The following is a 14,847-nucleotide window of genomic DNA, read 5'->3' on the forward strand; positions in this document are numbered from 1 at the left end:
GGAAGTTTCTTGGTGGCAAGCTTGGGCAGGCATGACGTTAACGCTGTGGCAGTGCTAGTCACAATAGTGTTAAAGGGACACATGTTCACACATACAGGAGTGAAAAAGTATGCATGCACAGAGTGTGCTGCCAGGTTTGCACAGTCAGATACTCTCAAGCAACACCTGTTAACACATACAGGTCAGAAAAAGTATGCATGTACAGAGTGTGCTGCCAAGTTTGCACGGCCTGGTACTTTGAAGCAACACTTGTTAACACATACAGGAGAGAAAAAGTATGCATGTACAGAGTGTGATGCTAGGTTCACACTGTCTGTTACTTTGAAGCAACACATGTTAACCCATACAGGTCAGAAAAAGTATGCATGTACAGAGTGTGCTGCCAAGTTTGCACGGTCTGGTACTTTGAAGCAACACATGTCAACACACACAGGACAGAAAAAGTATGCATGCACAGAATGTGATGCCAAGTTTGCACAGTCTGGTCCTTTGAAGCGACACATGTTGACACATACAGGTCTGAAAAAGCATGCATGCACAGAGTGTGATACTATGTTCACACAGTCTGGAACTTTTAAGCGACACATGTTAACACATACAGGACAGAAAAAGTATAAATGTACAGAGTGTGATACAAAGTTCACAGCCTTGTAGTTTGAAGCAACACATGTTTGCACATACAATAGAGAAAAAGGATAGCTGGTTCCTACGGTCTGGTCATTTAAAGCGACATGTTAACCCTTAGGCTGGTTGTCGCGATTACGTATATATGTCGCGCTAGAGAAAGGGAGAATGTACGTTCTGGCTCACCGATTCCGACAGACCCTAAATATTAACGCAAAATAGGCTTCTGGACTAAACTTTTACTAAAATGAAACATGCGACAAAATCAGAAAAATACTGCATAAATCCATACAAAAAAAAATATAGTAAAGTAAGGTTGTTTTGAACCAATGCCGGGTCTGTCGGAATCAGTAACCCAGAACGTACATTCTCCCTTTCTCTCTGTGCAACGCTAAATTTAGTTTCCATTGAAATATTAACTAGTTGCAGCCAGCGTGCGTATTGATCCAATCTGCCCGTTCGTCGGTAAGCCATAACTACCGTATTGATCTGGTAAAAACAAACAGCAAGCCTGTCTTCTATATTCCTCCAATGGCAAGACAAGATTAAATCATGTGTTGGCAACAGTTACGTCACTTCCGCCCACCACTGTCTGTTGATAACAACCCGATCTAGTTTGTGTTGTTAGCAACCAGGCAGACCTGTCTCGCCATTTCGTATTGCGGTGCTGTTCTGTGAGGACGTGTATGTGTTTCAGTGAAAAAAGTGCTTAATTTAACAAGGTGAATGTCGCAGAATTAGAGAAAGAGCTTCTTGAATCGCAAAATGTTCATCAAGAATTGTTAGATTATTCTAGGCGGTCAACAACTTTAATTCTACCTGACATGGAACAAGCTTGTAATGTCCCACTACCAGCGCCAACACCATCAGAATTTTGGACAGAAGAAGAACAGCATGTACTAGAAGAGAATAGAAAATATTTTGAGCAGATGGCCTTAATAGCAGTTAAGGCTAAAACAGAAGGATTAATGAGACTGCCCAAAAAACCAAAAAGGAAGATAGAAGATTTGTTCAAAGAAAAAGACGGAAAGAAAAAGAGAGTAGAACCAACAACGCCAAATGATTTACATCACTATCTCGTTTCAAACCAAGCAGATGTTAGCCATGCTATATCCACAGAAGCTTTCACAAATGCTTATTTTGCTCAAGCAGAAAATGAAAAAGATATTGTGGAAAGACTGCAAAAAGGGATGAGAAATCTCAAAAGACAGGACGCACAACAAATCTTAATTTACATTCAGTTTGGACAGTTTTTGATTATGTGCAAACAATGGCAGGAGAAGCAAAGAAAAGAAGGGAGAATGAAAGAAACGTGGGCTGACTGGTTGAAAGCAAAAACTGGCTATTCCGATGTTCATGCGCGTAGACTACGCGCCGTTGCTAGATCGCTTTATGCATTTCCGCGATTTACCACTGTTGGTTTGCCAATCAGTTTTATCATGGGCAAACTTAAACAAATCGAAGAGATGCTCCAGATCGAAGAGTACAGAGAGTACTGGTCAGAAACGCCGCATATTCCTGTCACATCAGAGCTCCAACAGTCCCAGTCTTAGACTTACAGTGCTTGTTTGTGCGCAACAACAGAAGTATCACACTGCGCCTGCACTGTTAGACAAGTGTTTAAATATAGTAACGATCATGCATGTACGGTTTCAAAAATAGTAATGACGTGATTCTAAATATAGTAACGATCATGCATGTACGGTTTCAAAAATAGTAATGACGTGATTCTAAATATAGTAACGATCATGCATGTACGGTTTCAAAAATAGTAATGACGTGATTCTAAATATAGTAACGATCATGCATGTACGGTTTGCTGCGCCTGCCCTGCTTTGGCTGTCTTCTTAATCATCCTGCTTCAACACCCTGCTTCAGCTGTGTTATTGGTTTTGCTTCACTCTGTTTCAACGCTTCGCTTCACTACGCTTCACTACGCTTCACTACGCTTCAATATTTAGGCTGCCTTCGGGCGGCCGCCGAGTGTTAACTTATTCAATTGACTTGTTTATTTTATTCAAGCTTTTGATAAGTGTACTTGGTGGCTGCTTTGAAACTCAACAAAGCCTACTAACTCCCCTTTCACAAACACTTCCCAAACGCAAGCAACGTCCTCTCCCCCGCTGCAGTCAAAACAAAGCTGTCATAGCGGGTTTTCCCGATTGACAAAAATTCTTATTACACACTCAGACTATTTGAAGCCGCGTTTGTTCTCCAGTGGCCAATTGCATAAGAATATTCTGGTGATGAATAAACGCGCTTTGTGTCATTAGCATCTAAAGATTTCTTGTTTACAATAGTTGTGTTGATCTGATGAAGCGCGGAACTGATCTTAGGGTTGTCATGGTGAAACACTCGCTTCTGAAACAGTGCTTCCTTGTAGTTATCATGCGATATGCTCGACTTTACAACCTGTTTGCTTACACCCTTTGCTTTTTTAACCACCCCTTTCTCACTTGCAACACTGTACATCTTTGCACGCAATCCAACATACTCCTTAATTATCTTCCCATTCATTTCATCTTTCATCTTTCCAATAACCTTCTTGTTAACATTTGAGTGCAATGGTGATTCTTTAGGGTAGTCGCAAGTGTCATAAAAAGAATCTTTTCCTTTTACTGCAGGACTTTCAGCTTCTAGATCTTTGTAAATGTCATCCGCTGGAATGTCAAGTAAGAATGAATCTGTGTCTGTGTAAAGTACTCTCGATTTGGGATATCTTGGTTTCAAATAATCATACAAAAACTCAAGCATCAACAGTTTTGACAACTCTAGCACAGTAAAGCCTATGAATACTGGTTTGTCAAGCTTGACTACAAGTTTTTTCATTAAGATACCATACAGCTGTTCATGAAAGTATTTAAAGTCTTGATACTGTGGTTTGGATGTCAGCTTGATGGCCTCATTTTCTCTTGTAACAAGTCTAACATCCTTTCTCTTGTGTGGGTTTTCCATTGTCTTACCAAAGCAACTGTTGTTCATCAGTTTAAAAAAGTCTTTCTCTGATGCATCAGCGGCTTTGGTTCTCAGTTCTGTGTTTTTCATAATGTAAGGTTTCATAAACTGTTCTTGATCAAATAAAATTATACGATGAACAGCCTTCAAAATTAATCCATGTCTAATGTAAAACTGTAACAGTCTGTAGTGACACACATACTTCTTTTTGTGAAACAGATTGGGCACCAGCTTTGGAGGTTCTCTTGGGTTTACTTTTAACCTCTCAGCCGCTAAAGGATAATCATTATGTAGATCATGAAGTGATAGTGGATAGTCTAAGTCAACTTCCAGTATCCATCCCTTTCGACTGTCTGGGCCTGCTTTTAATATTGTCATCACAACACATTGTGAAAATGGTCCTGAATAGATCTTAAAGTTCCGAAGTGGAAGCGTCTGACACATTGCCCAACCATACAAATTGTTTGCATCTAGATACATGATGTAATTAGAAGGTTTCATAGGATCAAAGTCGTCCAAGTATTTGTTGTTGGCTTTGCAGTAATTGTGTGAAGCCATACTGATTCCTCCACGTAGTCCATTTTCAATCATCTGAAGTGTAGGAAGATCTGATAGCAAGTCAATCTTTACTCCTGTAAATCTAAGAAATGCATCCCAGCTCATGCCTGGTGCAGATATGTAATGTGAAGGATCTAGATTGTAGTGCTTCATACATGTTCTTCTGTAATTCTCAAATATATCTGCAAGTAAACAAACATCAGCCAACAAATATTGATCATGATAATCACCCATTGTATTACATCCTAATTTATTCCATGCAGTCTTAGCGTGTTCATAGTCTTCGTCACTTATACCTTTACCCTTCAGCCGTGAGAAGTAAGCATCCTTTGGTGGTAACTCATCTTCATCAAACCTCTCCCACGAATCCATGTATTCATATATGGATAGACTCCCTTTCTAACTAAGTCACTGTCAAAGTACTTACATGTGATTGGGAAAGCAGTTAGTGATGAAGATAAAGACTCAAGTGTTCCCATCAGATGTTGAGCAGAATCGTAGAAGTGTAAACTATTCAGAGTAAAGGCCATGTACTTTTCTGAAGACTGCGCAATGCATCTTGCTTTGTATTCATCAGTTACTGCCTGCATGATCAGATGTGAATCATAACCGCGCAAGTTATGGAAGAAGATTGGAAGCTTCCAAGTCTTAGGATCAAACTTTAATTGTAGATTACATTTGCTGTGTGCTGCTCCTCGGAACTGCCCACTTACATGATCATGATCTCTTACTATTGGATTGTCTATGTTTGGTGTTAGACTTTGTTCGCATATCCAACACTGTGTGGTAGAGTTAAACTGTTCTTGGTCTTCAGGTTTCATAACAATGTCTGAAAGATTCAGTTGTTTGGAGCAGTCATTTCGCACTTGGTTCATTTGCTGTAAGAAGTTCTTTGCTGCATTAGGTCCTCTGTACAATTGCGGTTTAGAATGTTTACCATCTGAACTAACAACAATAAATGCATATGAACAGACTTGATGATTACTTAGAGTTACTGTTTTAGGTAGGTCTTTTGGTAAAGGTCCTTCATATGGCACAATGATAGATTCAAAGTCAGCATAAACAACATAAGGACTTTTCTGTAGTTTGCATACATTCTTAAAATACACTTTGCTGTCTGGCGGTGGTGTTGTTAACTTCACAACCGCATCATCAACGCTCTTACAATGTTGCTTGTGTATAAGTGCTGCATGAATTGATGGAATACGCAAGAGACATCGCCTACAAAAGTCTTGTTTACTATTGTGATTGCTTGTGCTCGCCATCAGTCTACTCATTGTACGAATCAAAGTGTAATGATATTTTACACCATCAGTCATTAGTAACATGTCAACATGGTTAGTATCACAATCACCAATCGTTGGTGAGTTCTTTGATATTCTGACTGGTTTCAGTTCATCTTCCTCATCCCACGTGTAAACATTTACGGTGATGGGTTTGTTTTGCTGTTCAAATTTGTCAATGCTTGTAATGCTGACAGGAAATTCAATACCAGTAAAGTTTAGTTTATTTCTGTATGCATGATAGTTAGACACTCTTTCTGCATTTTTCTTTACACTGTACAGTCTTGCCAGAACACACCACATAAAACATTTGTCATCATCATTCTTTATGTTCAGCACAGCACGTTTTTTGACAAGAGCAGGAGGTAAAGGTATGTAACTTCTACCTCTGATGGGGGCAAATTTACTTAGCTTCAATTCTATTTTTAGAATTTCACCTTCTGACCATCCGGATCCTTTCATCTTTGCATCCTCTGCAGCTTGCTCAAACCGTTTCATCATTTCATCTGCCCAGTTTCCATTCAATTCTGCCATAGAATTAAGTGCTAGTTGTCTGGTTGAAACATGAACTTCTAGCACCTCATCACTGACTGTTTTGTATTTTATTAAACTGACTATCTGCACTTTTACTGGAGGTTCAATCAACAAATTGTTTGGAATTTGTTCAATGGCGTCTTGCACACTGGACTGCACATTTTGAGGATCCGTTACTTGTAATTCAACGGTGTCAAATACTGTCGATAAAGATTCTAATACAGAGTCTTCCATCGCTGTGAGTTTGATTTTATAACTCAAAATAAAAATATAAATTAAAAAAATGAAGTTGCAATTCTTTCTCAGAGCTTCCATTTTTGTTAACACTATAAAATCTGAAATAAAAAATCATTTAACATTTGTACCACGTGGAACTAATTGTAATTCCTCTTTTACAAAGGCTCTTTGCGGTGCTGGTTCTCTCAAGTAATATATAGGTGGATTTGTCTCTACTACTCTCTTGATTTCATGAATGTCAATACTCCAGATTGGATCCGTTGCACGCTTCCTGCTGTCACCCTCAGCTTCACCGGGTGCATATAAATATCTGACTTTCTGATTGAAAGGTAGTAATGCCACTGGTGTTGTTGACTTTGGAGCAACAGGTATTGTTTTCTGTTTGATTGCATCAACTGGTCTTAACCCTGTAGCTTTAAATACCTCCAGATTCATTGCTCTAAGTACTGATGGTAATCTTTTGACCCATTCAGTGTTACGCAATTTACTTTCTGTGTCCAAAAATTCCTGATGGTACTGATATGAAAACAGTTTTTCTGCCAACTGTTTGTTAAAGCTCTCAACAATAGCCTGTGACCTGTGGTTTCCTGGAATACCTCTCTTCACTGTAACATGATGTTTTAACAGAAGCTGGTTGACAGCTCCTTTAAACTCCTTACCATCATCGCACTGAATCATTCTGGGATACTTTAGTGGTCCACGTCTGTAAATTTCTTGCAGGGCAACAGCTGTAGCTATAGCACTTTTCTCTGTCAACGGTTCAGCATCTTTGTATCTTGTTGCAACATCAACTACAGTCAGTGCATACTTATATTTCTTCCTTCTGACTGTGTCATGCGGTAAATACAGCAGGTCTATTTGATGAGTGTCATTCGGTTTAATGTTAACAAAGTGTGGTCGTGTAATTTTTCTTGGTGCAGGTAAATAGATCTGCCAAACTGCCTGCTTTGACAACCATTTCTTTGCTATATCTTGAGAAACACCTGCTGCGTCACTGAGCTTGTCAATAGCAGTTCTTCCTTTCCAGTATCCTTTTGGGGAATAATATATTTTAGATAACAAAGCATCACTCATGGTTTTTTAAATGACAGAATATTAAGATTTGACAGCACGCGCAATAAAGTAAACAACAGCCATACCAATAACAATGAAAACAATCTCGCCCACCTTCTGCTCTTCTGAAGGCTGATAAAAGTCACCCAGTTTTGGAGGAGCACTTGTCTTCATTTTCTTTCCAGTTACAAGATAGTATTCTTGAATGGCTGCATCAACATTGGCAAAGGTTTTGTTTGCATGTCCTTGCTGCCTGAGTTTATCATTCATAAAGTCTAACTGCGCAATTCGTTTCTTCTCGTATTCATCCTGTGCTTTCGCCAGTTGTTCCATGGCTTTGTTGTGCCTTTCCCTCTCTTCACCATTTTGCAGTTTAGAAAACAAATAGTTGCTGCCAGAAAATGCAAGCGCATTTACAATCGCACCTCCCACCATCATAACCAAGCTAGCCATTTTATTGTCTTACATGTTTATATTTTCTGGAATAATTCCTTGCTTCACCAGGAAGTCTTTTGTTGCAAAGGAAGCTGTCACAACACCAATTAGTTTAGCACCGTCTTCGAAGTCTAACTTTCCCAAGTCGGCTGGTTTCATTCTGAGGAGACTTTTACCCAGCATTGTGTAACCTACACTCAAGCCTCCAATCACTGCAGCGTGATAAACTAGATTAACTATTGTCTTTTCAGAACTCATTTTTATGTTATCAAAATTAAAATATTAAAATTATTCCATATGAAATGAATCCACTGCAGGTACTACTGTGGGCTTTTTTATTGTTTGTACTGCTTTGTTTGTTGGTTTTGGTGTTTCTGATTTTGGTGTTTCTGACACTTTATATTTGCCTTGCCAAAGTTTGTAAAGCAAGTATCCACCTCCTCCAACAACAGCTGCTACAGCTACTTTTCTGTATGATAGAAATGAAGATTTTAATTCTTGATCAGTTTGTGTGACCTTAGTCACTTCAGGAATGTTTGGTGTCTGCTCAACCTCAGACATAATGTTCTGCTTTGCCTTTTGATTTAACTTTTTTTGTCTGTTCCATTCGGCTAGTTTTTTTCCTGCTTCTACTCTACCAGGTTTCTTTGTCACTGTGTTCACTTCTGGTATTTTCGTCTGCTCCACTGTCTGCTTCAACTGATCTGTCATCTTTTTTATTCTGAAAATTAATGTGTTTGAAAGTAATTAATCCAGCAACAAATGGTACTAATAAAGCACCAAATCGATAATACAGGCCACAGGCAAGAGATTCGAGGGACTTGGAAACAACAGGGTCATGAGTTAGATCATGTGTTAAGTCTTCCTCCGAGTCGAGAGGTGTAAAATGTCCAAAAATCTTTGTGTACAAACCTATAACAGTCTGTCCAATACTTCTAACCATCTTAGAACCAAGCACTGATTCATACCGTCCATGATACTTTTCTATATCTTCTGAGGAAAGATGTTGTACTTCTTCCACAGTTAACTGCCGCCCAAGGTAGTGTTTTGTTTTTCCACAAACAGCAAGTGAATACAATCTTTCTTTTTTATCAGGTATAGTCCTACTGTCACAGATTTCAATATCTGTAGAAGTCTGCATCAGCAATTCATCACAGTTCATTTTATTTTGATGCAGAATAAAATAAAAATCTAGTAATTAAACTTGAGTAAGAACTTGGGTAGGAACTTAACAAGAACTTAGGTAGGAACTTGAGTAAGAACTTAGGTAGGAACTTAACAAGAACTTGAGTAAAAACTTAACAAGAACTTAGTAAGAACTTGACAAGAACTTAGGTAGGAACTTGAGTAAGAACTTAGGTAGGAACTTAACAAGAACTTAACAAGAACTTGAGTAAGAACTTAGTAAGAACTTGAGTAAGAACTTGACAAGAACTTGAGTAAGAAATTGACAAGAACTTGGTAAGAACTTGAGTAAGAACTTGACAAGAACTTAGCAAGGATTTCTACAAACATACATACTGAACTGGTTGATCAGTTTTTAAAACCAGTTTCGAGTGCTTAGAAGATTTCAGATTATTCTTTATTCTTTCTCTCTCCTGTTTGTTTTCAATGACATCATTTTCTCGAAGGCACTCTTCAAAACTGTCACGGTCCTTTGAATAGAACAATGTTATTGTTTTGAGTTGCTCTCTAAAGTCTTTCAGAACTGCATTGTATTTTTGTGTTAATATCCAAACTGATATTAATGCATGTCGTCCACTGAATGCAAGCTTTGCTAGTGCACTTTTCTTTCTAACAATGTCACGTTCTGCTGCACAGTCATCAATAATAAACAGTGTTGGCGTGTTCTGAAAAAGATCGAAATAATGCTCCAAGCAAACATTTAGACGATCAGAAGGATTTACAATAAATATATTTTGATCAGACCATATGAATTTTCTCTCCTTGTATGTTCTGTTATGCTTTATGGTTGGACAGAATATGACTATGTGTTCAAAGTGATTTATGTAAACAGTCTGTAATAAATCCAAAACATATCTTGTTTTGCCGCAACCTGTTGCCCCACAAATCAAAGAACAGTGTGGATCTTTTGGAAGAAAATCTAGATACTTCATTTTAACACGTTCAATAAACAATATCCTGTAATCTGCTTTCAGAGATGTTTAACTGCGCATCTGACACAACAAACACGTAGATCTTAACTGATTTACTACTACTCCCTACTTCCTTTTCAATTTGTATTGTGATTCCTTCTGATCCGTTTTCAATTCGCCTTCCACTTCCATGCAGTTTGTTGTCGTCAGTTGTTCTGAGATCCAGCCATAACGCATATTTATTTGTCAAGAAATCTTCTACGCCAACACCGTGTAAATGCAGATCTTTAGCCACAAGATCAGATGTTGGGTCTTTCAATCTTCCTCCAGTAAAGTACTTTCTTGCTTCATCATAGTGTTGGTATGGCAGCATGCCAGATGCAAATATTTGGTTTGGCTGCCCTTCAATTGTGCAATATACTCTATTGATTAGTGGATTGTAAAACTTTTCTATTTGCCTTTCATATGAATCTTTTGGTTCCTCAAACAACATAAGTATTCCCTTCATTGACCTAGCTGGTGTATTCAAGTTAATGTTCCAGATTGGATCAGCCTGGCTTTTTGAAAGTGTACTGTGATTCAACACTCTTTCATAATAGATAGGCAGCTTAGAACTGTACTGATTTTCTATAAGTCTAGCCAGTTCAGGATGGTTTACAACATCAAACTCTAAAGAAATTCCAGACACCTTATACTTTGCTTCCGGGTCTTGTGAAAGCATAACACGATCATAACTATTGAAAGTCAGGTCGTATGACAGCCTGTCACGCAATGCTCCTTGATAGAAGGGAGGATGTGAATTTATGAGTTCAAAGTCAAGTGGAATACAAAATTTGTTTCCAAAAGCAACATTGACAGCGTTATCTTTTTTGTTGTCAGCTTTATCTCCGGCTCCTATTCTAACTTTTATCCCATTGTCTGACTGAATCCCTTGAAACACTCTGTTTTTCTTTTCATTGTCAGTTAACCAATTATCTGCATAAACTAAAAATACATCTGCATTATTCAATGACATCACTTCCCGCCCTTCCAGTTTGACAGTAATCTTCCTCACAATTGCTCTTCCTACATTATAAGCCAAAGTCCTATTTTCATCTGAGCCAGATTCTAATTCTAATTTGAATGATAGTCTTACAGTGCCTGGTACAATAACATCGTTCTTACCTAGATTAGGAAACCTAACAGTAAGTATTTCATTCTGATCAATAGTAGAAGGATTATTTGTGACTATAACTGTTTGCCTTATTCCTTTTACCCCGAGAGGTTCTTTCAGCCTTCTGTAAGGATCAAGAACAGAACCGAACGATTGTGCCATCTTTTTTTATTTTCAAAATAAAAAATAAGTTACAAATGGCAGAAGGTGGATTTGAAGATTTATTTGAGCCAGCGGACGACATGAGCGAAGCAATCCCTTTGGTTCCCTACCATCATTCACTGCATTATGAGGTGGCACGACATGAACTTCTGGAAGGTAAAGTTAGAGATTTCTACAAAAGTTTAGGAGAAGAACCTGATGTTTTAGATCCAAACCAGTTCAAAATGGAAGCAAATCATTTATATACAACTAGCGATAAAGGAGAAAAAGTCCAACTTACATATAAATCTAATCCTGCTAAGTTTCTATCAAAAGTTTCACTAAAACAAAAACTTACTGCTAATCGACTTAGGCAATTAGATATTGTGCCTAGCACACGGTCATCATCTTCCCATGTTGTTTCCTTACTTCAACAAGCAGAACTAGGACTACCAACTGCTACTCAAATAGAATCTGTTCCATTGCAAGATCTTAATAAACTTGCAGAAGAGGCTGATCAACTTATACAAGAGATAGAGACTTCTTTTTCTGAGGAAACTTCACTGAAGACTCCACATGAACTATTACCTATGAGAGAAATAGAAGCCCTTAATCAATCACTACAAACCATCAGAGGTGAAATAGCAAATAATCTGTCAAAACTAGGTCAGCTGGATGAAGATATAAACAAAGAGAAACAAAAACTTGCTGATGCTGATGATTTGAACCTAGAACAAGAAGTAAAAAACAGAATTTCTAAGCGTTTAAAAGATTTGCAGGAGGAGAAAGCCATAAGGTTAGAAGTTCTAAGTAACAATAGAGAACAACTGAGAACACAGGTCAGCAGAATAAAAAATACAATTCAAAGAATCCTTTACGAAGACACAACTCTTGCTGAAAGAATTAGAACGCTTTTCAGAGAGCAGGGAATCACAATAGCTAGTATACTAACTGCGTTAGGATTTGCAATAAGCACATTAGTGTTAACACTCACAGGTGGCACTGTCACACCTCCACCTCCACCTTCACCTTCATCTCCATCTGATCCGGGATGGGTAAAGAAACAACTCAAACACATTGCAGAACTATTAAAGAAACTAGCAGCAAAAGCTTTGGATGCACTTCCAGGAATCATTGGTTCAATTGTTAGCTGGCTGTTATCTTTTGCAGGTAAAGTTGTTGGTTTCATGGCTGAACATCTCTGGACTCTAATAGTTTTAATTGCAGGTGTTCTGCTAACGAGAATAAAGCAAAAGTAAGCCTACACCCACTCCACCAATTACTAGAGCAGTCTTCTGCGATTCATGATCATCACTAATACTAACAGCTTGATCATCACTAGTGACAGAATGATCTTCACCTGCAGCGTGATCTTCACTTGTCACGCTTTGTTTCTGTTCATTGTGATATGGCTGTAACATCGTTCTGATTTCTGAATTCAGTTCTTCACCCTTTCCAAGCGGCTGGGTGTCACTAGCAATAATGATTTCATTGTTATAATTTGTTATTGTTCCAATCTGCAGCTGGAGATCAGAAGGTAACATGTAAAGGCCGTTACCAACAGCAAAGTCAACTTTTGATCTTGCATAACGGAGAGAGTCTTGATACCTTTTGATGCTGGAAGGCAGATCAACTGCAGAGTTTATGACATCTTCTAAATTTGATAACAACTGTTTCTGTGCACCAAACCCTGTGCTTGTTCTCATTATGTTTGATCGTGTCTGTGCCTGCGAGCCTAGCAAGCACCACGCATATGTTCGGATAGATTCATTGATCCTTTCAACACCTGATCCAGTGAAACCTTTGCCGGTGTCTAATATAAAAGTAGTCCATGCATTGTGGTGCTGTTGTTCTATTGATCCTAACTGTACCTGCACATTTGAAGAAAAAGATGTATGACCTGGCCAGTAATCAAAATTATACCTCCTGTGGACACCCCATAAATATAGTGTTCCCATGCCATGGTTTTTGTCTTGCTTTTGCCTAAAGTCGGTCTTAAAATCTATATTGAATTCATTGCAGAGACGCTCATACACTTTCATGTTTATCCTATTGTTGAATGGGTTCCAGCTCTTTTCATGCGGCATTGGTGCCTGAAGTTCAGACAAGATTCTCCTGCACTGATAGTAAACGTGAAATGTGTACACACACTTTGTCAGTAAGTTTGAATTATTCATGTGGTCTGCATAGGACACTCCACATCCCGTGGTTGCACAGAATATTGCAAAGTTTAACTGATTCTGATAGAACTGAATTGGGTGAGAGTTCCACATCTTTGGAACACTATCATTTTTGATTGGGGGATTTAGGTAAGAATGGAATGGGTCAGGCACTTTAACGCGAATGGATTCTGTTTCTGTTACAGCAAAGTCCAACTCATGGAAAGAAATAGTCTTTGGATTGTAATATGGTCCAGTTTTGTATTTAACGTCTTTGTTGAATTTATACTGAATCATTTTTGTTGTTGAATAAAAAATGTTTATCACACTAACAAATGTGAAGACTGGTGTGCCAGTTAAACTTGCAAACCCTATCAACAATCAAAATGGAGGAATGAAAGTTGCACTGCATGAAATTATGTACAAGGTTACTTGGTATAATATCAGTAAAAAAAAGAATAACAACTGGGTAAGAATTAATGGTAAAACACATTCTGTAGAAGATGGTTACTATGACTTCTGCACTTTAGAGAAAGAATTGTTTGCTCCAGTAGGTATTACAGCGAGTTTAAATCATGCAAGTCTCATTGCTACTCTTACTATGCCCAAAACTAGAGAAGTAAACGTTGAGTTTCCAACCAAACTCCTTGATATGCTTGGAATTACAAATTTATACAAGGGAACACGTCCCATTGACATGGATGTTAACAGTGTACTGTTTGTTCACATGAGAGAGCTTAACACATCCTATAATCTGTTTAATGATCAGCGTTCTGATCTGCTTAGGATTCTTCCACCGAGTGATGCCTCTTTTTGTAAAATGCACGTGCCAACATTTAAGACACTTCAGTTCAAGGACTTGGAGGAAGGGTGTCATGAATTCCTACACATTGATCTGAAAAATCAAAGTGGACAACCAGTTGATTGTTTGTTTAACATTACATTGGAAATAGTTCCATAAAATATTGAGTATTAAAATGTCGAGTGGACCTACAATAATTTATCCTGTTGCATGTTCAACTATAGAGTTGAAAGATTTAGCAGACGCTATCGACTTTGAGAGCAATGCTGAAGTTGGTGCAGTGTATGCATTCGAGTTTACAGACACCGGTCATTACAAGAGAAAGGAAATCGACGATGAAAAGAAACCAAGATTTCTCAAACTAGGTCAAATCCGTGATGTTAATGTACCTGATCCAATTGTCGATGACACATTCTACATGTGGAAACATCAGAATAAAAAATGGGTACTTAGTCCTGTTATCAAAAAGATTGACTGGGAAATGAAGTTTGAATTTGTGAGTCCATACACTCTTGTTGGAAAAGACGACACATTCCGTAAGTCAATCAATGCTAAACCACTAATTGTTAGCCTTGTTCCTGCGTTTAACAGCAGGGGAGAAGTTGCAGTTAAACCTTTCCATAAGAACAACTATCTCATTCACAGAAAACAAAGTGTTGAAAAGGACGCTGACACCATTGTCGATTTTATACCCAAGCTTCCAATAGGGCAGAATGCAACTATGATATTTGATATAGTTGTCAGGAAAAGGGAAGAAACCACAAACACTGTTCTAATGAGAGGAATAAATCTCAACTGGAGACCATTAAATGTTGAA

General features: G+C 38.2%; 1 protein-coding gene across 1 annotated transcript; it reads left to right on the top strand.

The window, feature by feature from the left end:
• Nucleotides 1-81: 81 nt before the first annotated feature.
• On the top strand, nt 82-654 carry LOC138965631 (gastrula zinc finger protein XlCGF57.1-like). The gene has a single exon (XM_070337806.1). It carries the CDS (start codon nt 82-84, stop codon nt 652-654), a length of 573 nt encoding a protein of 190 aa, XP_070193907.1.
• Nucleotides 655-14,847: the final 14,193 nt, after the last annotated feature.

This window comes from Littorina saxatilis, linkage group LG4 (genome assembly GCF_037325665.1).
Source record: "Littorina saxatilis isolate snail1 linkage group LG4, US_GU_Lsax_2.0, whole genome shotgun sequence".
Classification (NCBI taxonomy): Eukaryota; Metazoa; Mollusca; class Gastropoda; order Littorinimorpha; family Littorinidae; genus Littorina; species Littorina saxatilis.